This window comes from Cololabis saira, chromosome 5 (assembly GCF_033807715.1).
Source record: "Cololabis saira isolate AMF1-May2022 chromosome 5, fColSai1.1, whole genome shotgun sequence".
Classification (NCBI taxonomy): Eukaryota; Metazoa; Chordata; class Actinopteri; order Beloniformes; family Belonidae; genus Cololabis; species Cololabis saira.
In genome coordinates, this window is record NC_084591.1 from 1,010,585 (window position 1) to 1,036,167 (window position 25,583).

Consider the following 25,583-nt stretch of genomic DNA (forward strand, 5'->3'; position numbering starts at 1 on the left):
TCAGAGCAGATTTGTTGTTGTTTTGGAGCATAATGTGACGTTCGAAAACGCAAAACTCCGGTTGTGTGTGTCTACACGCATCTACATAAACGGAGTTTTCAAAAATCTTCACTTTGCCCGGAGTTTTTTTAAAGCTTCGTTTATTATTTATGGATGACAGGTCCAAACGTAGGAAAATATCTCCGGTTTAGCAGATACCCGCAGATATCCGGCTACGTGTGGACGGGGTCTTAGAGTAATAATACAGGAGATTTTATCAATTAGACTGGTGATGGAACCCACATTTTTCCTACTGGGCTTATATCCTACAGGACATAACATAAGTCGCTCTGGAAAAATCTTCATAAATATGGGAATACTACAAGCAAAGAGAGTGATAGCTTTAACGTGGAAAAGTATTGGCAAGCCGAGTGTGACGCAATGGTTCAAAGAAATGTCTTTATGTTTACCGTTAGAAAAAATTACATACACTCTAAAGGATAAACAAGAATTATTTCAGAAAATACGGGGGTGCTACATCCAGTATATTAAAAACAAAGATCTATCTGACTTACTGTGTGAAACAGGGACAGCATAACTATCCCCTGTACAGGACCACCATCATATGCTGCATCCTGAATATTATTTTATAACATCTGTAAGAATTCTCATGGACTTAAATGATCTTATTGAATGTACCTAATGTTTGAATATTATTCGTATATGTATGTCTGTGTATTTTGTGTATCTATGGCAAAACTTTAATAAATATATTGTTGAAAAAAAAAACAGAGGTTATCATTCTTGGTCCAGAGCATCTTAGGAAGGGATTAGATGGTGTTGCGATGGCTTCCAGTGCAACTGTGAGAAATCTTGGTGTTATTTTCCATCAGGATTTGTCGTTTAAACCATATGTCAATCAGGTTTGTAAAATAGCCTTTTTCCATCTCCGTAATATTGCAAAGATTAGGAAAATCCTCTCGCAGAGTGATGCAGAAAAACTAGTTCATGCGTTTGTATCTTCTAGACTAGATTACTGTAATGTGTTGTTAGCAGGATGTCCAAGTAATTTGCTGAATAGGCTCCAGCTGATCCAGAATGCAGCAGCACGAGTACTGACAGGAATTAGCAGGAGAGACCACGTCTCTCCAGTGTTAGCTTCGCTCCATTGGTTACCCGTAAAAATCAGAATCCAATTTAAAATTTTATTACTTGCATATAAAGCCCAAAACGGCTTAGCTCTGCAGTATTTACAAGACCTGATAGTGCCTTATGTTCCTGTCAGAGCTCTCCGTTCTCAGAGTGCAGGTTTACTCGTAGTTCCTAGAGTATCTAAATGTAGATTTGGAGGGCGGGCGTTCTGCTATCAGGCACCATTACTATGGAACCAACTTCCAATCTGGGTTAAGGAGGCTGACACCACCTCCACCTTTAAAACTAAACTTAAAACCTTTCTGTTTAGTAAAGCCTATAGTTAGTGTTTAGTAAACCTCTAGCTGGTGTTGGTAAATCTCTAGGTAGTGTAAACTCTAGTGTGTTAGAGTCAGTAGTCATAGTTGCAGCTATAGAACAAGACTATAATAGTTAGTCTCAAATATAGCTTGGTGGTAGATATGCTGCTATAGGCTTATGCTGCAGGGGGGCACCGACATGATCCGCTGGGCGGTGCCTCTCACCCTTCTTCTCCTCTTCCCTTCCTCTCTTCTCCATTTCCATTTTTATGTACCGTATTTTCGCGACCATATGGCGCACTGTGTGGAAAGGCGCACCCTCAGTTTTGTGTGTCATTTTTGGTTTTAAAACACACATATGGCGCACCGACCCAAAAGGCGCCGTCTACGGAGACGGAGCTGCACACACGCGTTGCAAAACACACACGCGCTAAAAATACAGCAGAAGCAAAACTTAGTTTGATATTTTATTTCACTTTTCACATCAATCAAACCCTTCAAAGGTTCATATTCTGTTTCTGCATTAAAGAATTTAAAAAAACCACCGGGTTGCTGCACATAAACCTGTCTCAGCCACTGATCATCTCCTCATCCATCCAGCCCTTTTCATTTCACTCTGGCTGGAAAAGTCTCTTTAGGGAAAGCTTTTCTTTTAAAAATCCCGACCGCGGCGGTCCCGGGTCCCGCTCCCCGTTTGCTCCCTCGCGCTGGACCGGGTCCCGGGTCCCGGTCCCGGTCCTGGTCCCGGTCCCGGTCCGCCCCCCCCCCCCCCGCGCTGGTCCCGCAGCGGTCCCGGGTCCCGCGTCCCGGGACCCTCGCGCTGGACCCGCTCACACACACGCGCTGTCGGGGAGCCGGTACCGGGGTTTGTATCCGACAGGAGCTCCGTTAATTCAGCTGCGCGAGTCCGAATTTCCAGACCTGTCTCGGCTTCTTGATCATCATCCTTTCATCCAGCCCCCTCTTTTCATTCACCCTTATAATGACTCCGGCTGGAAACCTCTTATGCAAAGTTTTTCTTTTAAAAATCACCATAAGTTTCTGTCCATCAGCTGCGCCAGTCCAGCACCACATAGCCTACATGAGAATCTGTGTGTCGCGCCGCGAATACACACCCGCGCATGTCGGGATCCGGTACCGGGTTTGTAACCGACAGATTTGGCTGCAAATCTCGGAAAGTGAAGCTGATCTGACCTGAGACAGACCCCAGAAATCTCTGCTCTTAAAGCGGCCGGGAACCAGGTCATCGGACCCGCTTGGGGAACCAGGAAGTCGGCTGCAGCAGCGACCATCACCGCGCTGCTGCAGCCGCTGCTTTAACCGGGGAATGTGGACGGTTCCGACCGGCCGGCGCTGCAGAACACACACACAAGTGTGCTTATTTAAATAGAGCGGAGCAAAACTTAGTTTGATTGTATTTTATTTCACTTTACACATCAAGCAAATCCTTAAAAGTCTTCATCATCTGTTTCGCATTAAACAGCTCAGTGGATGGTCTCATTCAGCTTCACCCGCCCCCTTCTCTTTTTACCTTCTCATGGTGGCCGACCTGACATTACCGTAATTCAGGTAATAGACACGGCGCACCGTTTCTTAAGGCGCCCGGCACATTTAAAAAAAAAAAAAAAAAAAAAAGTTGCGCCTTATGGTCGCGAAAATACGGTATTATAAATATCTCATAGCTATCATTTTATTTATTTATTTATCTTTCTTATTATTATTATTGTATACCAGTTTACTGTTTATAGTGATTATAGTGTGTTATTATTATTATTGTGTTATTACTTTTCTATTGTTGCCTCTTGTTTTTGCACTATCCCCTTTGCTGCTGTAAACTGCAAATTTCCCCTCTGTGGGACTATAAAAGGTTTATCTTATCTTATCTTATCTTATCTTATTTTTGTCCATCGTTCCTGTAGTTTCTTGTGCCGGCCCCTTTTTTCTCTTTTGTGCATGTTTGCAGGCCGGAGCCTCAGGAGCTGCCTTCCATCTCCGGCGTCTAGAGACATCTGTTGTATTAGACGCTATATAAATAAAATTGAATTGAATCCATCATCCAACACGACCCAGGAAGTAAAAATACGACAGGAAGTAAAAATACGACAGGAAGTAAAACAGACAACTCTTTATTAAAGAAACATTCAGGTAGTTGTTATTGCTGAACGAGCTGGAACGAGCCGGAACCGGCCGTGGGGGGGTTAGTGGTGGGGGGGGGCATGCAGGACTGGCTCAGTTAAATTACAGTTAGAGATTATAAACATCAGATTAATAACCTATTATATTGGGGGGGGGGGCAGTAGAGGGAGAAACGACACAGATATTGGAACTATCTATCTGTGTAGGTGGGGGGGGCAGTGAGGGGTCAGTGGGGTCAGGGGGGTCATCGTGGGGTCATCGTGGGTCATCGTGGGTCAGTGGGGTCATCGGGGGGTCATCGTGGGGGGGTCATCGTGGGGTCATCGTGGGGTCATCGGGGGACAGTGGGGGTCATCGTGGGGTCATCGTGGGACAGTGGGGGGGTCTACTTGAACTGCTTGGGGGGAGGGGGCACCTTGATGTCCTGGCCTTTCTCCAGCCTCTTCTCACATTCAACCAGGTAGTTGACGCCGTCGACCACCGTCTGCACCAGCTGGACCTAAAACCATTAATACACATTAATACACACATTAATACACACACACACACACACCACGGTCTGCACCAGCTGGACCTAAAACCATTAATACACATTAATACACACATTAATACACACACACCACGGTCTGCACCAGCTGGACCTGATAATACACACATTAATAACACATTAATACACACACACACCACCGTCTGCACCAGCTGGACCTTTAATAATACATTAATACACACACACACACACACACATTAATAACACGTTAATACACACACACACACACACATTAATACACACACACACACATTAATACACACACACACACACACATTAATACACACACACACACACACACACACATTAATACACACACACACACACACACACATTAATAACACATTAATACACACACACACACACATTAATACACACACACACACACATTAATACACACACACACACACACACACACACACACATTAATACACACACACACATTAATACACACACACACACACACACACACACACACATTAATACACACACACACACACACACACACACACACACATTAATACACACACACACACACACACACACACACACACATTAATACACACACACACACACACACACACACACACATTAATACACACACACACACACACACACACACACACACACACACATTAATACACACACACACACACACACACACACACATTAATACACACACACACACACACACACACACACACATTAATACACACACACACACACATTAATACACACACACACACACACATTAATACACACACACACACACACACACACACACACACACACACACATTAATACACACACACACACATTAATACACACACACACATTAATACACACACACACACACATTAATACACACACACAGACACACACACACACACACACATTAATACACACACACACACATTAATACACACACACACACATTAATACACACACACACACACATTAATACACACACACAGACACACACACACACACACATTAATACACACACACACACACACACACACACACACACACACACACACACACACACACATTAATACACACACACACACATTAATACACACACACACATTAATACACACACACACACACACACACACACACACACATTAATACACACACACACACACACACACACACACACACACACACACACATTAATACACACATTAATAACACATTAATACACACACACACACACACACACACACACACACACACACACACACATTAATACACACACACACACACACACACATTAATACACACACACACACACACACACACACACACACACATTAATACACACACACACACACACACACACATTAATACACACATTAATAACACATTAATACACACACACACACACACACACACACACACACACACACACACACACACATTAATACACACACACACACACACACATTAATACACACACACACACACACACACACACACACACACACACACACACACACACATTAATACACACACACACACACACACATTAATACACACACACACACACATTAATACACACATTAATACACACATTAATACACATTAATACACACATTAATACACACATTAATACACACATTAATACACACACACACACACACATCCACCCCCGCCCCTCAGCTGTGATATAATGAGCTTATATGAAGGAAGAAAAAATAAGTTTTGTGTCCTGAAATGTCTGTCATTCTCAGTCATATCAGCTCTGCACCTGCTGTTTATTGTAACCGTGAGAGAGGCGCTTGTTCACACGGGAAGCTCAGTACCGTGTGGGCCAGGCCGTAGCGTGACAACTGGCAGGCGGGGGTTGAAGGGGCAACCCCCTCCGCGAGAAAGGTATAAAGACGGGGGGTAGCCGGAAGTCCAGTGAGAGTCTGCTGTGGGTCTAGTGCACGACGCCCAGCCGGGGTTGATGGCTGCTCTGCTTGGACTGTCCGGCTCTCCCAGTCCTCTGTGTTAAGGTAAGAGTTCAGGCCAAGCCCCTTGTGTAATTGTCTGTTGCTCTGTCATTTGCGGGGCATAACTTGACACAGAGGTATCCTAGCAAAGGGCAGTTGTGTGTGAGTCTTTTGTTTGCACTGCTTGTTTGCTAATAAATGTATTCATTATAGCAAAAGCGAGTGTGTGTCTGATTCATTTTTGCACAGCCGACCCCTCTAGAACCAGAGATTTCTCCCAAAACATTAAACCACGGCCTGAAGTGATGTGTTGCTTAATTAACATTCAGACGGTTCCCTGGGAGGACCAGAGGAGGAGATAGAACTGATGGTTCCCTGGGAGGACCAGAGGAGGAGATAGAACTGATGGTTCCCTGGGAGGACCAGAGGAGGAGATAGAACTGATGGTTCCCTGGGAGGACCAGAGGAGGAGATGGAACTGATGGTTCCCTGGGAGGACCAGAGGAGGAGATAGAACTGATGGTTCCCTGGGAGGACCGCGTAGAGGAGGAGAACGAGCGGCAGCGGTGGAAGTACCAGGAGCTGGTCGAATGCCAAAGAAGAGGCTGGAAGGCTGTGAGCCCGTTGAAGTCGCTGTAGAGGGTTTGCTGGCCGCTCGCTGTGCAAGGTGTTCACGCTACTTGGCATTACGGGGGCTGCAAAAAGGAAAGCCATCAAGTCCAGCATGGAGGCAGCAGAGAGAGAGATGGCTGTGGATCAGGAGGAGCGATCTGTGGGCCAACGCTACTGGGACACAAGCCGGGGCTTGATCAACCCCGGCTGGGTCACCTGAAGGAGGGGGTGATGGTTGAAAGACCCGAAACCCCCGATGATCTCAGGCACATCACTGATGATTGTCCCAGTGCATCCTAGGATGGATGTTTTCAGGGGAGGGGAGGGAGGATCATTCAGAAATCACTAAACGTTGCTTCACCGGTGACATCTCAGACTATCCAGGGTTGATCAGCGGTGAAGAAAGTAGGGCTGCAACGATTCGTCGACGTTGTCGACAAAAATCGATAATCAAAACTGTCAACAATGAATTCCATTGTCGACAATTGTCGCCAGTCGTGCATGCGCGCTAGCGTCTCTGCCGAGCGGTAGCGGGTAAACCATAATGACGGCGTCTCGTCCTGTAGAGCCGCTACATGTAACAAAACTTCTAAAGTTTTGGAGCCTTTTAGCCTCGATACGGTAAATAAAAAGATACTTGCAAGGTTTGCAAAGCCGACCTTGCTGATCACGGGAGCACGTTGGTAATGCACGAGCATTTGAAGAGAAAGCACGTCGGGTCTGGGTGACGGGTTTCAACAAATGATACACCAGTTCAACCCAGAGCACGTCCTGCCATCCAGAACCCATTTACCCACTTGATGGAGAAAAAATATGAGACGTTTTATTTTATTTTTTATATAACACATTTGCCTGTTCTTAAAAAATGAAAAATAATGGACAGATGTTTATTTATTCATGGATTTATGTCTGACTGATCACTGCCTGTCCTTGGTTTTAAATAGGACATTTTATTAATTTTTTGTATGAACAGCGGCAAAGTTGAATAAAATATCTACAGGACTGTCCCAGAAAATTAGAATATTGTGACAAAGTTCTTTATTTTCTGTAATGCAATTAAAAGCCCTAGAAGAAAGACGCCCCCCCCACTCACCTCGGAATGCCCCAGGCGGTCCAGGTTGGAGATGTCGAACACGCCGCCCACGGCCGCCGTGTCCACGCCGCCGGTGCCGCGCTTCTGCAGCCGCAGGTTCTCCAGGATGCGGCTGAAGCGCTGGTCCTGCAGGGGGGGAGGGGGGTTAGCTGTTAGCTGGGGGCTGGGCCCGGATTAAAGGCACCCTCAGTAAGCCCGGCGGCGGCGGGTCTCACCTTGCTGAGCCGCGGCAGCTTGACGTGCACGCCGGCCCGCAGCCCCGTGCCCAGGTTGGAGGGGCAGGTGAGGATGTAGCCTAGCCGCTCGTTCCACATGAACTCCCAGCCGCGCTCCTGGATCAGCCGCTCCACCTGGGGGGCAGCACGGCATGCTGGGTAAATCAGCCCGCTTCACTAAGACAGCACGGCATGCTGGGTAAATCAGCCCGCTTCACTAAGACAGCACGGCATGCTGGGTAAATCAGCCCGCCTCACTGACAGCCTGTCCTAACTGCACGAGAGCGTCCGACTGTCGCGTCGCACTGCGTGGAATCGGACGCGCTCTGTCCTGAAACACTGAACGCGTTATTGGCCCCCACGTTCTTTTGATTGACAGCTGAAACTCGACACGCACCGAATGGTGCAGGTCGCCGCGTACCCTACGCCGTAGATTTTACGCGGAACCATGAATCAGCCTTTATTCACCCGCTACGCTAGTGTCGCTACGCTAGTGTCGCTACGCTAGTGTCGCTACGCTAGTGTCGTTACACTGGTGTCGCTACGCTAGTGTCGTTACACTGGTGTCGCTACGCTAGTGTCGTTACACTAGTGTCGCTACGCTAGTGTCGTTACACTAGTGTCGCTCAGCTCCGACAACAGGTAACGTTGATAAAAAGTAAAATTTTGATGAAAAAGTTGAAATTTTGAGAAAAAAGTCGAAATGTCGCATGAAAAGAACGAACGCACGAAAAAACGCACGCAAAAACGCACGCTCGCACGCAAAACGCACGCACGCAAAAACGCACGAAAAACGCATGGCATGCTGGGTAAATCAGCCCACCTCACTCAGACCCCCCCTGAGTGACGACCCTCCCCGAGTGACGACCCCCCCCTGAGTGACGACCCCCCCCTGAGTGACCCCCCCCCCGAGTGACGACCCCCCCCTGAGTGACGACCCCCCCTGAGTGACGACCCCCCCTGAGTGACCCCCCCTGAGTGACGACCCCCCCCTGAGTGACGACCCCCCCGGAGTGACGACCCCCCCTGAGTGACGACCCCCCCGGAGTGACGACCCCCCCTGAGTGACTACGACCCCCCCTGAGTGACGACCCCCCCTGAGTGACTACGACCCCCCCTGAGTGACTACGACCCCCCGGAGAGCTCACCTCCTTCAGGCCGGTGCAGAAGCGCTCAAACACCCGCTGCATGTTCCCTCCCTTCTCCATGGAGATGACCCGGGTGTGATCCTCCTCGTTCACCCAGATCAGGAACGTCTTCTCGTTGTTGTGCCTTCAGAACACAAGCTAGTCAGACGGGCCGTCTCCAGAACCCCCACAGAACCTGAACCCCCCACAGAAACAAGACCCCGCCCCCTGACCTCCGACCCCGGTCCAGTCACTCACCAGATCCCGCGGGCGTCGGGCCAATCACGGGCCATCCCTGCACAGGTGAGGAGGGGGGAGACGGGCTTGTCGAACAGGAAGTGGTCCTGTCACACACACACGTACATTAATACACACACACACACATGTACATTAATATACACACACACACATACATACACATATACGTTAATACACACACACACACACACACACACACACACACACACACACACACACACACACACACACACACACACACACACACACATATCGTATTGGCCTGAATATAAGACGGTGTTTTTTGCACTGAAATAAGACTGAAAAAGTGGGTCGTCTTACATTCGGGGTCTAGACGTTATACCCATTTACACCACTAGATGGCGCCAGATATCTTTAAAGTGAATGCTGAACTTAAAGGAGCATGAGGCTGGATTTATGAAAAAAAATTGTATAAGTTTTAAGTTTTCTAGTAATAATGTCAGATGAAGCGTTCCAAACCCAAATTCGGGCCAATACGGTAATACATTTATATAAGACCCTCCCATGGCTGCCCCCCCCCCCCCAGGACTCACGTCGATGAGCTGCTGCTGCTCCCGGTCCGTCATCTGGGTCAGGCTGAAGTACCGGCCCGCCAGCTCCCCCTGCAGGCCGTCCAGCGCCGCCACCACCACCCGCTCCACCTCCCTCCTCTCCGCCCGGGTGCAGGCGGGGGGCAGGCTGAGCCCCCGGATGCTGCGGCCCGTCCGGACCCTGGAGGACAGCACGTAGCGCTCGTCCAAGCGGCCGCCCACGAGCTGCAACAGAGAGAGAGAGGACGGCTTTGAGACGGGTCTGGACCCGGGTACCGGACCCGGGTACCGGACCCGGGTACCGGGTCTCCTGCTGGATTCACACTGAAAGCGTCCAAAATCTCTTGTGGTGGCTCGGGTCGCATTGCGCCGCTAGCCGCCGCTAACCGCCGCCTGCAGTTGGCGGGGCTAAAGCTGCGCTGCAGAACTGGAGGAACAAAGTGTGAGGTTAATCAAACTTTTGAACTAGTTTGTCCTTATGAAACTGTCACATGCTTTGTTAACAGATGTCAGGAAGCTACTTCCTGATACAGACAAGGGTTTGGACTGTCCCGGGGACAGCTGTCCCATTGTCCTTAAGGTTAACAAAAGGTTAGCTGGACGCATCTGTTCAGACTTCCCGTTTTGTCCGGAAGGCATTTGACCCATGTGACCCATTGACCTTTTGTGTTCTTTTAAAAACTTTAAGCTCCTGATCAGTTCTAAATGTCTGTTTACTCCCACACACAATGTGACCTTTTAACCCCGATAGTCCACTGTTGTCTACCTTATATGTCATTTCCTGTTTCCCATTCTAAATAAAAAGCTGATGCAGAGGAGGAACCACCGAAGCATTCGTCGAGAGCATCCATTAGAGAGCCACGTTGCTCATCCCCCCGTTAGGACGGCCCCTTTGCTGTCCAGATCAGGACACCGACAGCAGTAAAGGCTGCTGAACGATCTACGTGGGTTCACCAGTCACAGTGAAAGCTAGTACAAAACTTTCCAGACCCTGAGTAGGCCGGAAGTTGGACGGTATCAAAACATTTGTCCGCTGAAGAACTCATCTGACGCCTACTCACCAGCCACGGGCCTGTAGAAGATGACTAGCCCAAACTGACTGGCTACAACGAGCTGGAGAGGAGTCCGAGAGATGGAGGAAACTTTTCCACTAATGAGTCGTGCTGACATGTTGGGAATTGTTCCTCCTTCTTTGTTAAGAGCTGGGTTTGATGTTGATGTAAACCTAACAGTGTGCAGGATCCGGTACCTAAAGCTAACAGTGTGCAGGATCCGGTACCTAAAGCTAACAGTGTGCAGGATCCGGTACCTAAAGCTAACAGTGTGCAGGATCCGGTACCTAAAGCTAACGGTGTGCAGGACCCGGTACCTAAAGCTAACAGTGTGCAGGACCCGGTACCTAAAGCTAACAGTGTGCAGGATCCGGTACCTAAAGCTAACGGTGTGCAGGATCCGGTACCTAAAGCTAACAGTGTGCAGGATCCGGTACCTTGCTGGAGTCCAGGTCGGTCGGGTGCTTCATGGTGTTCGGGTCGTAACCGTTGTGTCTCTCTTTGATCACCGGGTCCAGAAGAGCCGCGAAGACCTGCAGAGGCGGAGAGACGTGAGACGGAACCAGCAGAACCAGCAGAACCAACAGGAACCAGCAGGAACCAGCAGAACCAGCAGGAACCAGCAGAACCAGCAGGAACCAGCAGAACCAACAGGAACCAGCAGAACCAGCAGAAACCAGCAGAAACCAGCAGAACCAGCAGAACCAGCAGAACCAACAGGAACCAGCAGAACCAGCAGAAACCAGCAGAACCAGCAGAAACCAGCAGGAACCAACAGGAACCAGCAAGTACCAGCAGGAACCAGCAGGAACCAGTGGTACCAGGGGTCCGACAGAACTTTTCTAGTGTTCTCTACATGGTTCCTCCCTGATGTCGACCCGGGTTGTCCCCCCCCCTACCTGATAGGTCTCCTCGTCCCCCGCCACCACCCCCACCGTCTTGATGAAGGGGTGGCCCGGGTTGTCCACGCCCGTCTGGATGGCCTGGTCCAGGGTGAAGCCGTTGGGCGTGGCCGCGTCACACAGCTGGGAGTAGATGGCGGGCGTCAGGTGGCTGGCCATGCAGTTGTTGTGGAGCCGCAGGTCCGGGTACTCGGCGCTGGGGGGGACACGGGTCGGGGGGGGGGGGGGGGGGACACGGGTCAGGGAGGGGGGGGGACACGGGTCAGTGAGGGGGGGGGGGGGGGGGGGACTGGTACCGGGAAAAGGGCTGAAACGGTTCCTCCAATAATTCAAGTACCGTATTGTCCTGAATATAAGACGGTGTTTTCTGCATTGAAATCAGACTGAAAAAGTGGGTCGTCTTACATTCGGGGTCTAGACGTTATACCCATTCACAACACTAGATGGCGCCAGATATCTTTAAAGCGAATGCTGAACTTAACTCCCCAGGACAAAGTGAACCCCTGTCACGAAGAAGAAAAATAAAAAATAGAGTTAAGAAAGAAAAGAGAAGAAAATAAGAGAAGAGATAACAGAAAATGGAGAAACGTAGCGACAATCTGGAGAAAAGTGGATGGAAGAAGTTATGATGCAAACTTCAAGATCATGATTTGAATGAGGCAAAATAACTTGCTTTTTCTCTCAAATATATTGTTATAATCATTTGTTTCAGATGTACTGTCATTATTTTCTGTATAAAAATGTAATTTGGTGTTAAAAAAAAGTATTTTTTCAAATTTGAGTCTTGAAAAAGAGGGGGTCGTCTTACATTCAGGGTCGTCTTACAATCAGGGTCGTCTTACATTCAGGGTCGTCTTATATTCGGGTCAATACGGTAATTCCATTACAAAAAATGATGGAGGAATGTTCTCTGCCTCGAGGAATGGTTTACTTTTGCAGCTCAAAGCATCGTATTTCACCCGGACTACGTTTAATGCGTCAACGCGCTGACGTAAATGAACGTAAATGAAAAGGAAAGAGGCGGCGGATATGTTTGGTTTTAACTAAAAGAAAAGGCAGAAAATGTCAAAAGTGTGTCAGCATTTCCAGCTGGACACCAAGGCAACACTGTTGCTGTTTCACTGTAAGACAGAGCTAGCATAGCCAGCGTTAGCATAGCCAGCGCTAGCATAGCCCGCGCTAGCATAGCCAGCGCTAGCATAGCCCGCGCTAGCATAGCCCGCGTTAGCATAGCCAGCGTTAGCATAGCCAGCGCTAGCATAGCCCGCGCTAGCATAGCCCGCGTTAGCATAGCCAGCGTTAGCACCACAACAGTACGTCCTCAACGCTGCAGCTTCTCCACCAACACCCTGTTACTCCCAGAGGGAGGACGTCACCCAGACACGGGAAAATTAAGTTAACGTAGCGCTAATTAATGACATTAATGTTCTCGATTGTGCGTAATGTACTCGATTAATCAAGTGAATTTTCAGTAGAATACTGGATTACTAAAATATTGGATAGATCAGTCCTAACCGGGAACCAGACTGGTACCGGGAACCAGACTGGTACCAGACTGGTACCGGGAACCAGACTGGTACCGGGAACCAGACTGGTACCAGACTGGTACCGGGAACCAGACTGGTACCGGGAACCAGACTGGTACCAGACTGGTACCGGGAACCAGACTGGTACCAGACTGGTACCGGGAACCAGACTGGTACCGGGAACCAGACTGGAACCAGACTGGTACCGGGAACCAGACTGGTACCGGGAACCAGACTGGAACCAGACTGGTACCGGGTCCAACGGAGCTGGTTCCTACACGTTTATCAAGGTCAAATTCAAGAACTTTCAAGGGTCATTTTCTAAATCTTCAAGCACCTTATTATCTCTGGGGTCAAATCTCTACAGGAATAGATAAACTCATCATTATTTTTTCCGCTTTTCATCACAATATTGTACATTGTATGGAGCTGTAAACATCTAGTTATGTTTCATCTTACTGGTTTCATTTCTCCTTTTCTCTAAAAACTAAACTATGTTAATGTCAATTTTATTCATATAGCACATTTATAAACGACCAGGTCGACCAAACTACAGTCTGAAAGACACAGTTATAATTTCAAGCACTTTAACTAAAATTCAAGCACTTTCAAGGATTTCCAGCCCCCGTAACCCCGCAACCGTTTCCATCGTATTAATGATATAAATCACACAAATGACTGAAGTATCAAAAGTATCGATATTTTAGTTTGAAAATCGATTTTAGAGCAAACGGATCTGGAGGAATTGATATTTGAGCATTGATCAGTATTGATTGATCGATGGTTCCCTGAAGGACAGAACTGACGTTAACTATGGAGGATTTTTTGTGCCAAAATTAAATAAATAAATACATCATTAATTAATTAAAATGGGAATGAAATATATCATTAATTAATTAAAATTAGAATGAAATATGTCATTAATTAAAATACAATTCATTTTAAGTAAAAATATATATTTATTGTTTCAGCATTTAATTAATTAATGACACATTTAATTAATGATTTCGTGTTGCTGAATCATGAAATGTAAATGTTAAAGATATTACAAATAAAACTAACTGTGAGGAACCGTTAAATATGAGTAACAATGTTGGATTAACGGTTATTAGTGACTAAAATAATAATAATAACAATGTTATTAACGGTTATTAGTGACTAAAATAATTAATAATAATGTTATTAACGGTTATTAGTGACTAAAATAATAGTAACAATGTTATTAACGGTTATTAGTGACTAAAATAATAATAATAATGTTGGATTAACGGTTATTAGTGACTAAAATAATAATAACAATGTTGGATTAACGGTTATTAGTGACTAAAATAATAATAACAATGTTATTAACGGTTATTAGTGACTAAAATAATAATAATAATGTTATTAACGGTTATTAGTGACTAAAATAATAGTAACAATGTTGGATTACGGTTATTAATAAAATAATAATAACAATGTTATTAACGGTTATTAATAAAATAATAATAACAATGTTGGATTAACAGTTATTAGTGACTAGAATAATAATAATGATGTATTAACGGTTATTAGTGACTAAAATAATAATAACAATGTTATTAACGGTTATTAATAAAATAATAATAACAATGTTGGATTAACGGTTATTAATAAAATAATAATAACAATGTTATTAACGGTTATTAATAAAATAATAGTAACAATGTTGGATTAACAGTTATTAGTGACTAGAATAATAATAATGATGTATTAACGGTTATTAGTGACTAAAATAATAATAACAATGTTATTAACGGTTATTAATAAATAATAATAACAATGTTGGATTAACGGTTATTAGTGACTAAAATAATAATAACAATGTTATTAACGGTTATTAGTGACTAAAATAATAATAATAATGTTGGATTAACGGTTATTAGTGACTAAAATAATAATAACAATGTTATTAACGGTTATTAGTGACTAAAATAATAATAATAATGTTGGATTAACGGTTATTAGTGACTAAAATAATAATAACAATGTTATTAACGGTTATTAGTGACTAAAATAATAATAATAATGTTGGATTAACGGTTATTAGTGACTAAAATAATAATAACAATGTTATTAACGGTTATTAGTGACTAAAATAATAATAATAATGTTGGATTAACGGTTATTAGTGACTAAAATAATAATAACAATGTTATTAACGGTTATTAATAAATAATAATAACAATGTTGGATTAACGGTTATTAGTGACTAAAATAATAATAACAATGTTATTAACGGTTATTAGTGACTAAAATAATAATAATAATGTTGGATTAACGGTTATTAGTGACTAAAATAATAATAATGTTGGATTAACGGTTATTAGTGACTAAAATAATAATAATGTTGGATTAACGGTTATTAGTGACTAAAATAATAGTAACAATGTTGTATTAACGGTTATTAGTGACTAAAATAATAATAACAATGTTATTAACGGTTATTAGTGACTAAAATAATAATAACAATGTTGGATTAACGGTTATTAGTGACTAAAATAATAATAACAATGTTATTAACGGTTATTAGTGACAAATAATAATAACAATGTTGGATTAACGGTTATTAGTGACTAAAATAATAATAACAATGTTATTAACGGTTATTAGTGACTAATGAGGTTTTTACCCCCAAATCTGCACCGTAACGGCCGCGGTTTTAATTAAATTCCTGCGGATGATTCGACGTTTATTCGACAGAATTCTCCCTCTTTTTTTTAAAAGACGTTTCTGGGTGAATTAAAGCCTCGAGATGTGGGTGTCCCGGACCGGGCACCGAGGACCGGGCACCTAGGACCGGCCCGGGCCGGGCCGGGCTGAGACAGCCCGAGGAGGACGCTACCTGGCCGGGTAGAGCCTGCGGACCGGCCCGGCGGCGCTGGCGCCGGCCCCGCGGTGCTGCAGCAGCAGCGCGGCCGTCACGGACCCCCCCAGCAGCGACAGGACCCCCGCCCGGCCGCCCCGGGAGGAGAGCAGTCTGGAGAAGCTGCTGGACATCCTGGACCTGGAGCCGGGGATGAGCCGGGGATGGACCGGGGAAGAGCCGGGGATGGACAGTGGAGGAGCCGGGGAAGAGCCGTGGAGGAGCCGGGGAAGAGCCGTGGAGGAGCCGGGGATGGACCGTGGAGGAGCCGGGGATGGACCGTGGAGGGCGGACAGAGGACGGGTAGAGGACGGAGCACCGCAGAGGAGAGGACGGTAGAGGACGGTAGAGGACGGTAGAGGACGGTAGAGGAGCAGGTGATGCTGCGGCTCCGCTGGAATCTTTGACAAGCGTGGTCAAGATGGACGTTGAAACGCAGCGCTCGCCGGAAGTGAAGCGCTCCGTCAAAATAAAAGCAGGAGAATCTGAAATTCCAGTTATATAATAACAGAATCATAAGCGACTTGTGGAGAAACTCATAGACATATATACATGTATAAATGTCTATGGAGAAACTGCTCTGGCTGACATGCGCACAAACACTTCTTTCTTTTTTAATTTAACACACACACACACACACACACACACACACACACACACACACACACACACACACACACACACACACACACACACACACACACACACACACACACACACACATAAATATACATATATATCAGGACTGTATTGATCAGGAATGTATTGATCAGGCCTGTATTGATCAGGACTGTATTGATCAGGCCTGTATTGATCAGGACTGTATTGATCAGGCCTGTATTGATCAGGACTGTATTGATCAGGCCTGTATTGATCAGGACTGTATTGATCAGGCCTGTATTGATCAGGACTGTATTGATCAGGACTGTATTGATCAGGACTCCACTAACGAATCCACTTCACATTCAATCAAATCAAATCTCCAAGTGAATCCGGTCATTTCCACATAAAATGAACTTTAACAGATGAATCAGATCTGAAACTTCTCCAGACTCTTGAAGGAAAATCCCAGAATAGTTTGGTAATAAACTTTTATCCTGATCAGTCATTGATCCCGGACCTTTGGACCACAGTTTATCACCGTTTATGACTTTTATTCCTCTTTAACAGCTTGATTTCACCAGTAAAGCAGACTACACAACCAGCACTGCTCACAGTAGACCACAAACATCACAACCTGACAATAAATATACATACCGGAAAATAATGTGCAATATCATTCACTGCAACGTGCAATCATGTAAATAACATGTTATTTTTTATATACTAGTATTTCTTATTATTTATTTTTCTTCTCCTTCTTCTTCTTATTATTGTATATACTGTTTATAGTGTTTTTATTATTACTGTGTTATTACTATTTCTATTGATGCCTCTTGTTTTTTGCACTATCCCCTTTGCTGCTGTAAACTGCAAATGTCCCCTCTGTGGGACTATTAAAGGATTTCATATCTTATCTTATCTTAAAGGTGTGTTTCTGTGTTTAGTTGCAGCTCCGTCTCCTGCATCGTCATGGAAACATCACCTGCATCGACTTCCACCTCATTTATTCAGTTTGGCAGTTTATTCAGCTGTATTTAAAACATTTATAACTGGTTTATTCATCCATTTATGGTCAAATTAGTTTGGTTTCAACTTCTCTGGAACCTCCTGATCCAACAGTTGGAACCCTGGGAACTTTTATAAATGATAAAGTTTTGTTAAAGGTAAAGATAATAAACTCTTTAATGTTTCTGTTGTTAAAGCGCGTCGTTGTGATGATGATGAAGATGATGAAGGGGAGGATTAGTGAGGTCAAAGTTCACGTGTGGATGATGATGTCATCACAGGAAGTGCAGCAGGTTCAAGTTCCAGTTCTGATGGATTAAGATAAAGAAACGTAAAGAAGGAAAGATCCTGCTCAGCTGACGGGACGGGGGGGGGGGTTCTCTCTGGTTTCTGCACTTCTACAACCTCTAGGGCCAGTTCTTCAGTTCTGCATTAGGGCCCTAGCACTGACAGTGCGAAGGCTTTATTGTGTCTGTAGGAGATGTTTTTTTTGTTGTTTTTATTTTTATTTTTCCTGACGAAATGAGGGCCTTTTCCCCCCTAAACGTACCCCAAAAGTCACCAAATTCTGCACCAATCCAGTCCTGGTGATAAATGTGATATTTAATGGTTTGCATTAATGGGCGTGGCCTAACGGCTCAACAGCGCCCCCTAGAAAACTTTGTTCCTCAAGCCCCACAATACGGTTTGACGTACATGCACGAAAATCGGTACACATCTGTATCATGTCGTAACTTAAAGAAAAGTCTCTTGGAGCCATGGCCCAAACCCAACAGGAAGTCATGGCCCAAACCCAACAGGAAGTCATGGCCCAAACCCAACAGGAAGTCATGGCCCAAACCCAACAGGAAGTCATGGCCCAAACCCAACAGGAAGTCATGGCCCAAACCCAACAGGAAGTCATGGCCCAAACCCAACAGGAAGTCATGGCCCAAACCCAACAGGAAGTCATGGCCCAAACCCAACAGGAAGTCATGGCCCAAACCCAACAGGAAGTCATGGCCCAAACCCAACAGGAAGTCATGGCCCAAACCCAACAGGAAGTCGGCCATTTTGAATTAATTGTGTCATTTTGGTGCAATTTCATTTCCACGTGTGGTACTTTAACAAACTCCTAGCAGGATCGTCCGTTCAACAGAAAACGCGGTCAGGAGACAGAAAAAACATTACGATGAAAAGTCAAACAGGAAGTGATACTAGTAGCTGATTGGTCCATATTTAGTGCCACGGGGCATCTATTGTTATCCTGCGTGTTTTTTATTTTTTTTTCATTTTCCGGACAGATTTCAGATGACCGAGGCGCATCATATATCAAAACGTGCGTCTCGATCGGGAATAGTGTGCTATGACTTTTGGTGTTGAAATTCCCATTTTTCCCAAAGTTATTCCCAAAAAAACCCGTTCAAAGTAGATGGGAGTAGGTAAAAAAAAAAAAAAAAAAAGACAAAATTCACCTTTTTCCTGAGTAACCTAGCTCTCTCATACTTGCACGTAGAAATGTGAACTTCAAAACTTCAAAACGGAGGAAAACTTCTCTTCTCTCCAAAACACCATCTTTTTCCTAAGAACTTTTCAAAATATGAGCACTCAAGCGAGGACTGGAAATCACTGTTTTGTCAAATCTACGGGTGTCGGTTGGTAGAGTGTGAGAAACAGTAAAAAAATAACCTGAATTTTTATTTGCAACTCGAGCTCACGGCCAAACCGTAAAAAGGAGACCAATAATTTTTGGTCAGAATGTAGACATAGGTGTTGGGATTCATAAAATGTGACTTTGACAGGCGGGTAATGCACAAAATTTAAACGGGGGTGGGGGGGGCTAGAGTCACTTGGCAGCTTTGGAAAAGCTGACGTTCAGACTTATGAACAATGTAGACCTGTATATGTCAAAATGGAATAAGTGGATAACCTATATCGAGAGATTAGACAGAAGTCCAATTCATACATAACCCTTCAACCTTATGTACCATTGCCATAAATGTTAACCATCTCAATTTTATTTACTTTATCTTTTTTTTTTATCTTTTACTTTTATTTTTATTGTTTGTTTTCACATATTCCTAACTAAATTATAATCCTTCTTCATTCTATCTTTCATTGGATTTAGAATTGAGCTGATGTCATTTCCTAAGGGGTTGCTCTTTCTGTTAGTGTGATGTTGATCCTGGCTGTTTGTCTTGGTGGAAAAATGATAATAAAACTATGAATCTCAAAAAAACAGGGGGTCTAGAGCGGCGCCAATAGCTGTCCCAGTCCCCATTTACTGTAATGTAATCAAACATTTTCTTCAAAAGAATCTCACTCTGTCTTCGCCCTGACCTTACTCACTCATTTTAAGGGATATCTGAATAAAATTAAGATTGTCAGAATCTGACGGGTTCTGTGTCTCTCACGATGTTTTCGTTTTTTGGCTACGAGCTAGTGCTGGGCGGTATACCGGTTCATACCGGTTCATACCGAATACCGGTGTTTATTTTTCTTATGATATGAATGTTTCATACACCGTAATACCGGTGAGTATGTAAAGTAGCTACACAACGTTGGGAACGCGGCGCGGCGGAACGTAGCGCCCCTGGACACTGTTTGTGAGGGGACTGTTTAGCAGCAGTGATGCACCGATTGTTCGGTAACCGGAATTGTTCGGCCGAAAATGGCAAAAAAACACTTTCAGTGTTCGGTGGAATAAGTGGGGAAAAAAAACGTGTGATATTGTGATATAAGGAAATAGACTGGCCGCTCCCGTACCGGTTGCACCACAAACATAAATCGTTGGCCAACCAAAAAGTAACCACATAAGAATTTTACCAACATTCACCAGGAGGTGGAACCAAAACAACATAATGCTGGAAATTAAAACATGTTCAGTTTTTTATGTTCAATAAATATTTTCTACCTTGTAATTTTGTAAAAGATTTTTTTCTTTGAAAAGCCTAAATAAAATTTATTTGATTTATGCAATGGTGAAAAAATTGGCAAAATAAATGAAAAACTGTGAAGAACCATGTTCAGTATTGTTAAAATAGGCAATTCTAAGCCAATTTACTGCAGCAATTCCTTTCCAAATCATTAGAAAATGAGGTTAACACCCAGTTGTGCATGAAAAAAAAAAAATACCGTGATACAGATATAATTTTGAAAAATACCGTGATATAAATTTTTGGTCATACCGCCCAGCACTACTACGAGCTACGGTTTTCTCACAAATCGGAGTGATTTGAGACCTTGTCAGAAGCCAAAATCTGGGTTTTCCTCACAGCCAAACCAGACGGGTTCTTCTGGGAGGTTCTTGTTGCCGGGGCAACCAGAGTTCAGCTGCTAACTCATTCAGCCAGAACTGGTCACATGACTCAGTCACTAAAGTCTTCATATACTTTAACCTGAAAACTGGAGATGCCTTCTGGGAAATCTGACCCCTGACCTTTGACCTTAACCGACCCCGAGTCCTTCAACCTGACGCGCGCACCAGTTATTATCGTTCACGAAAACGAACGAAATAACGAAAACTAAAATTGAAAAAACAATTTTGTTAACTGAACTAAATAAAAACGAAAATTAAAGACAAAAACGATAACTGAAACTATATTGTGTGTTTAGAAAACTAACTAAAACAAACTGAAATTATAGATATAATTTCCTCCGTTTTCCTGTCAATATAAGTCTCTTGGTTTGATTAATTTATTCCGCTCTGGCCGTTTATCTCCCACTGGCAGCTACGGCACCTGAACGCCTCACGGTCCGGGACGTCAAAACTAAAACTAACTAAAAATAAGCATTTTTGAAAATATAAAAACTCATAAAAACTAGCAAACCCACACTAAAAACAAATTAAAACTAACTGAATTGAAGGAGAAAAAGTCTAAACGAAATAAAACTAAACTAAAATGAAAAATTCAAAACTATTATAACCCTGGCGCGCACACACACTAAATAACCCCCAGTAAACGCTATAACCTTTGAATGGTTTGACAGAGTCGTGGGTGGTGTCATCAGACTTAGTTCTGAGTCTTTCACCTTTATTGCTGAAAAATGCAGCAACGTACACAGATGGGCAGCAGCCGCCGCGGCACTCTCCACATTTCTGCGAGGAAATTTTCTAGTTGACAGTTCCTATTTTCTGCCATATTTTCTGAACGGTTTGACATAAAGAGTCATGTTGGTTCATCGGACTCGGTTTTGAGTCCTTGACCTTTATTGGCCCGTTCACCCGTTCATCGCTGCTGCAGCTTTAACGAGGTCCTGGTTCCGTTAGTCCTGGTGCTGGTGACCCTGCAGGTTTATGGTGTGACCTTTGACCTTTGCCCTGGGAGGGGGTTAGGGTCACCTGCTGCTCTCATCAACAACGGGGACGTAACAAAAATAAACCTCATTTATTCACAAACAGATCACAGATTTAAACAGATTTAAAACAGATTCATCAGAACAAATAAATAAACATTTATAGTTTGGTACAAAACTCCAACTTCATCTAAACTGAACATCAGAAAAAACAGTTCTGGGGGCGGGGTCAGCACAGGCCACGCCCCCAGCCGCGCAGGCCACGCCCCTCCCGCCCTACTGGAGGAGTCTCTTCCTGCTGTAGCTCGTCCCGGTTCTGGAGCGTCTGATTGGCTGGACGGGGGACGGCTCCGCCCCCTCTGGTCCCGTCAGCGGAGAAGTTTCACCTGGAACCAGAGACAAACAAGAACCTGTCAGAACCTGAACCCGGGTCAGACCGGGACACGCCCACCTGCCAATCAATCACACCTGTCAATCACTCAGCGGTGGTTTGGCTGAGTTAGCTTATGCACGGTAGTAAAAAGAGATTTCCTGCCAGAATGTGATTTCTCCCTGAAAATTGGTCTTTTTACCTGCCAAAAATGGATTGAAGGCCAAATAAAAAAGTTAATAAAAAGTTGTTTCTGCCTAAATATGACTTGATCTCATTCTTGAGCTTCATAATCTGAAAATCTGACGTTTCAGCGCTATCGCTCAACGGGCTGCTGTCGCGCTCCCGCGGCCACAAATCACATTCTGGCAGGAAATCACTCGCTTTATTTTTGTTAGTGATGCCACTACTGTGATCACCAAATAATGTGGTTTTCCTGGTGGTTTTCCTGGTGGTTTTCCTGGTGGTTTTTGTTTCCTGGTGGTTTTTCCTGGTGGTTTTTCCTGGTGGTTTTCCTGGTGGTTTTTGTTTCCTGGTGGTTTTTCTTTCCTGGTGGTTTTTCTTTCCTGGTGGTTTTTCCTGGTGGTTTTTGTTTCCTGGTGGTTTTTCTTTCCTGGTGGTTTTTCCTTCCTGGTGGTTTTTCCTTCCTGGTGGTTTTTCTTTCCTGGTGGTTTTTCTTTCCTGGTGGTTTTTCCTTCCTGGTGGTTTTTCCTTCCTGGTGGTTTTTGTTTCCTGGTGGTTTTTCCTTCCTGGTGGTTTTTCTTTCCTGGTGGTTTTTCCTTCCTGGTGGTTTTTCCTTCCTGGTGGTTTTTCCTTCCTGGTGGTTTTTCTTTCCTGGTGGTTTTTCTTTCCTGGTGGTTTTTCTTTCCTGGTGGTTTTTCTTTCCTGGTGGTTTTTCCCGGTGGTTTTTCTTTCCTGGTGGTTTTTCTTTCCTGGTGGTTTTTCTTTCCTGGTGGTTTTTCTTTCCTGGTGGTTTTTCTTTCCTGGTGGTTTTTCTTTCCTGGTGGTTTTTCTTTCCTGGTGGTTTTTCCCGGTGGTTTTTCCCTGGTGGTTTTTCCCGGTGGTTTTTCCCGGTGGTTTTTCCCGGTGGTTTTTCCCCGGTGGTTTTTCTTTCCTGGTGGTTTTTCTTTCCTGGTGGTTTTTCTTTCCTGGTGGTTTTTCTTTCCTGGTGGTTTTTCTTTCCTGGTGGTTTTTCTTTCCTGGTGGTTTTTCTTTCCTGGTGGTTTTTCTTTCCTGGTGGTTTTTCCTTACTAGTGGTTTTTCCCGGTGGTTTTTCCCCGGTGGTTTTTCCCGGTGGTTTTTCCCTGGTGGTTTTTCCCCGGTGGTTTTTCCCGGTGGTTTTTCCCGGTGGTTTTTCCCGGTGGTTTTTCCCCGGTGGTTTTTCCCCGGTGGTTTTTCCCCGGTGGTTTTTCCCCGGTGGTTTTTTCCCGGTGGTTTTTTCCCGGTGGTTTTTCCCTGGTGGTTTTTCCCGTGGTTTTTTCCCGGTGGTTTTTTCCCGGTGGTTTTTTCCCGGTGGTTTTTTCCCGGTGGTTTTTTCCCGGTGGTTTTTCCCGGTGGTTTTTCCCTGGTGGTTTTTTCCTGGTGGTTTTTCCTGGTGGTTTTTCTTTCCTGGTGGTTTTTTCCCCCGGTGGTTTTTCCCGGTGGTTTTTTCCCGGTGGTTTTTTCCCCGGTGGTTTTTCCTGGTGGTTTTTTCCCTGGTGGTTTTTCTTTCCTGGTGGTTTTTCTTTCCTGGTGGTTTTTCTTTCCTGGTGGTTTTTCTTTCCTGGTGGTTTTTCTTTCCTGGTGGTTTTTCTTTCCTGGTGGTTTTTCTTTCCTGGTGGTTTTCCTTTCCTGGTGGTTTTTCTTTCTTGGTGGTTTTTCTTTCCTGGTGGTTTTTCTTTCCTGGTGGTTTTTCTTTCCTGGTGGTTTTTCTTTCCTGGTGGTTTTTCTTTCCTGGTGGTTTTTCTTTCCTGGTGGTTTTTCCTTACTAGTGGTTTTTCCCGGTGGTTTTTCCCCGGTGGTTTTTCCTGGTGGTTTTTCCCTGGTGGTTTTTCCCTGGTGGTTTTTCCTGGTGGTTTTTCCCTGGTGGTTTTTCCTGGTGGTTTTTCCCTGGTGGTTTTTCCCCGGTGGTTTTTCCCCGGTGGTTTTTCCCGGTGGTTTTTCCCCGGTGGTTTTTCCCCGGTGGTTTTTCCCCGGTGGTTTTTCCCCGGTGGTTTTTCCCGGTGGTTTTTTCCCGGTGGTTTTTTCCCGGTGGTTTTTCCCGGTGGTTTTTCCCTGGTGGTTTTTCCCGGTGGTTTTTTCCCGGTGGTTTTTTCCCGGTGGTTTTTTCCCGGTGGTTTTTTCCCGGTGGTTTTTTCCCGATGGTTTTTTCCCGGTGGTTTTTTCCCGGTGGTTTTTTCCCGGTGGTTTTTTCCCGGTGGTTTTTCCTTACTAGTGGTTTTTCCTGGTGGGTTTTCCTGGTGGTTTTTCTTTCCTGGTGGTTTTTCCCGGTGGTTTTTTCCCGGTGGTTTTTCCTGGTGGTTTTTCTTTCCTGGTGGTTTTTCCCGGTGGTTTTTTCCCGGTGGTTTTCCCCGGTGGTTTTTCCCGGTGGTTTTTACCCGGTGGTTTTTACCCGGTGGTTTTTCCCGGTGGTTTTCCCCGGTGGTTTTTCCTGGTGGTTTTTCCTTCCTGGTGGTTTTTCTTTCCTGCTGGTTTTCCTGGTGGGTTTTCCTTCCTGGTGGTTTTTCTTTCCTGGTGGTTTTTCTTTCCTGGTGGTTTTTCTTTCCTGGTGGTTTTTCTTTCCTGGTGGTTTTTCCCGGTGGTTTTTTCCCGGTGGTTTTTCCCGGTGGTTTTCCCCGGTGGTTTTTCCTGGTGGTTTTTCCTTCCTGGTGGTTTTTCTTTCCTGCTGGTTTTCCTGGTGGGTTTTCCTTCCTGGTGGTTTTTCTTTCCTGGTGGTTTTTCTTTCCTGGTGGTTTTTCTTTCCTGGTGGTTTTTCTTTCCTGGTGGTTTTTCTTTCCTGGTGGTTTTTCTTTCCTGGTGGTTTTTCTTTCCTGGTGGTTTTTCTTTCCTGGTGGTTTTTCTTTCCTGGTGGTTTTTCTT

At 44.7% G+C, this 25,583-nt stretch overlaps 2 protein-coding genes across 2 annotated transcripts in view; both read right to left on the reverse strand.

The window, feature by feature from the left end:
* Positions 1–3,579: 3,579 nt before the first annotated feature.
* Positions 3,580–16,689, reverse strand: LOC133443639 (creatine kinase U-type, mitochondrial-like). Its single transcript, XM_061720723.1, has 9 exons — positions 16,253–16,689; positions 11,861–12,059; positions 11,399–11,494; positions 9,913–10,134; positions 9,359–9,444; positions 9,122–9,245; positions 7,974–8,108; positions 7,759–7,884; positions 3,580–4,065 (listed from the first exon to the last, which is right to left on the reverse strand). The coding sequence occupies exons 1-9, from the start codon at positions 16,405–16,407 to the stop codon at positions 3,952–3,954; spliced, it is 1,257 nt and encodes a 418-aa protein (XP_061576707.1). The 5' UTR covers positions 16,408–16,689; the 3' UTR covers positions 3,580–3,951.
* Positions 16,690–22,269: 5,580 nt separating this feature from the next.
* Positions 22,270–25,583, reverse strand: part of ticrr (TopBP1-interacting, checkpoint, and replication regulator) — a 47,579-nt gene continuing 44,265 nt past the window's right edge. The window contains exon 23 of the mRNA XM_061720725.1: positions 22,270–22,542. Within this exon, the coding sequence (XP_061576709.1) occupies positions 22,433–22,542 (110 nt within the window). The 3' untranslated portion in view covers positions 22,270–22,432. The remainder of the gene's footprint in view (positions 22,543–25,583) is intronic.

What these genes read in the sequence shown, in the direction of transcription:
- LOC133443639 (XM_061720723.1), bottom strand. Translation starts at nt 16,407, where the DNA reads ATGTCCAGCAGCTTCTCCAGACTGCTCTCCTCCCGGGGCGGCCGGGCG. An exon ending in CCGACCTGGACTCCAGCAAG is followed by an intron (nt 10,135 to 11,398) that starts GTACCGGATCCT and finishes TCTCTGTTGCAG; the next exon opens with CTCGTGGGCGGCCGCTTGGA. An exon ending in AGCTGCCGCGGCTCAGCAAG is followed by an intron (nt 7,885 to 7,973) that starts GTGAGACCCGCC and finishes CCCCCCCTGCAG; the next exon opens with GACCAGCGCTTCAGCCGCAT.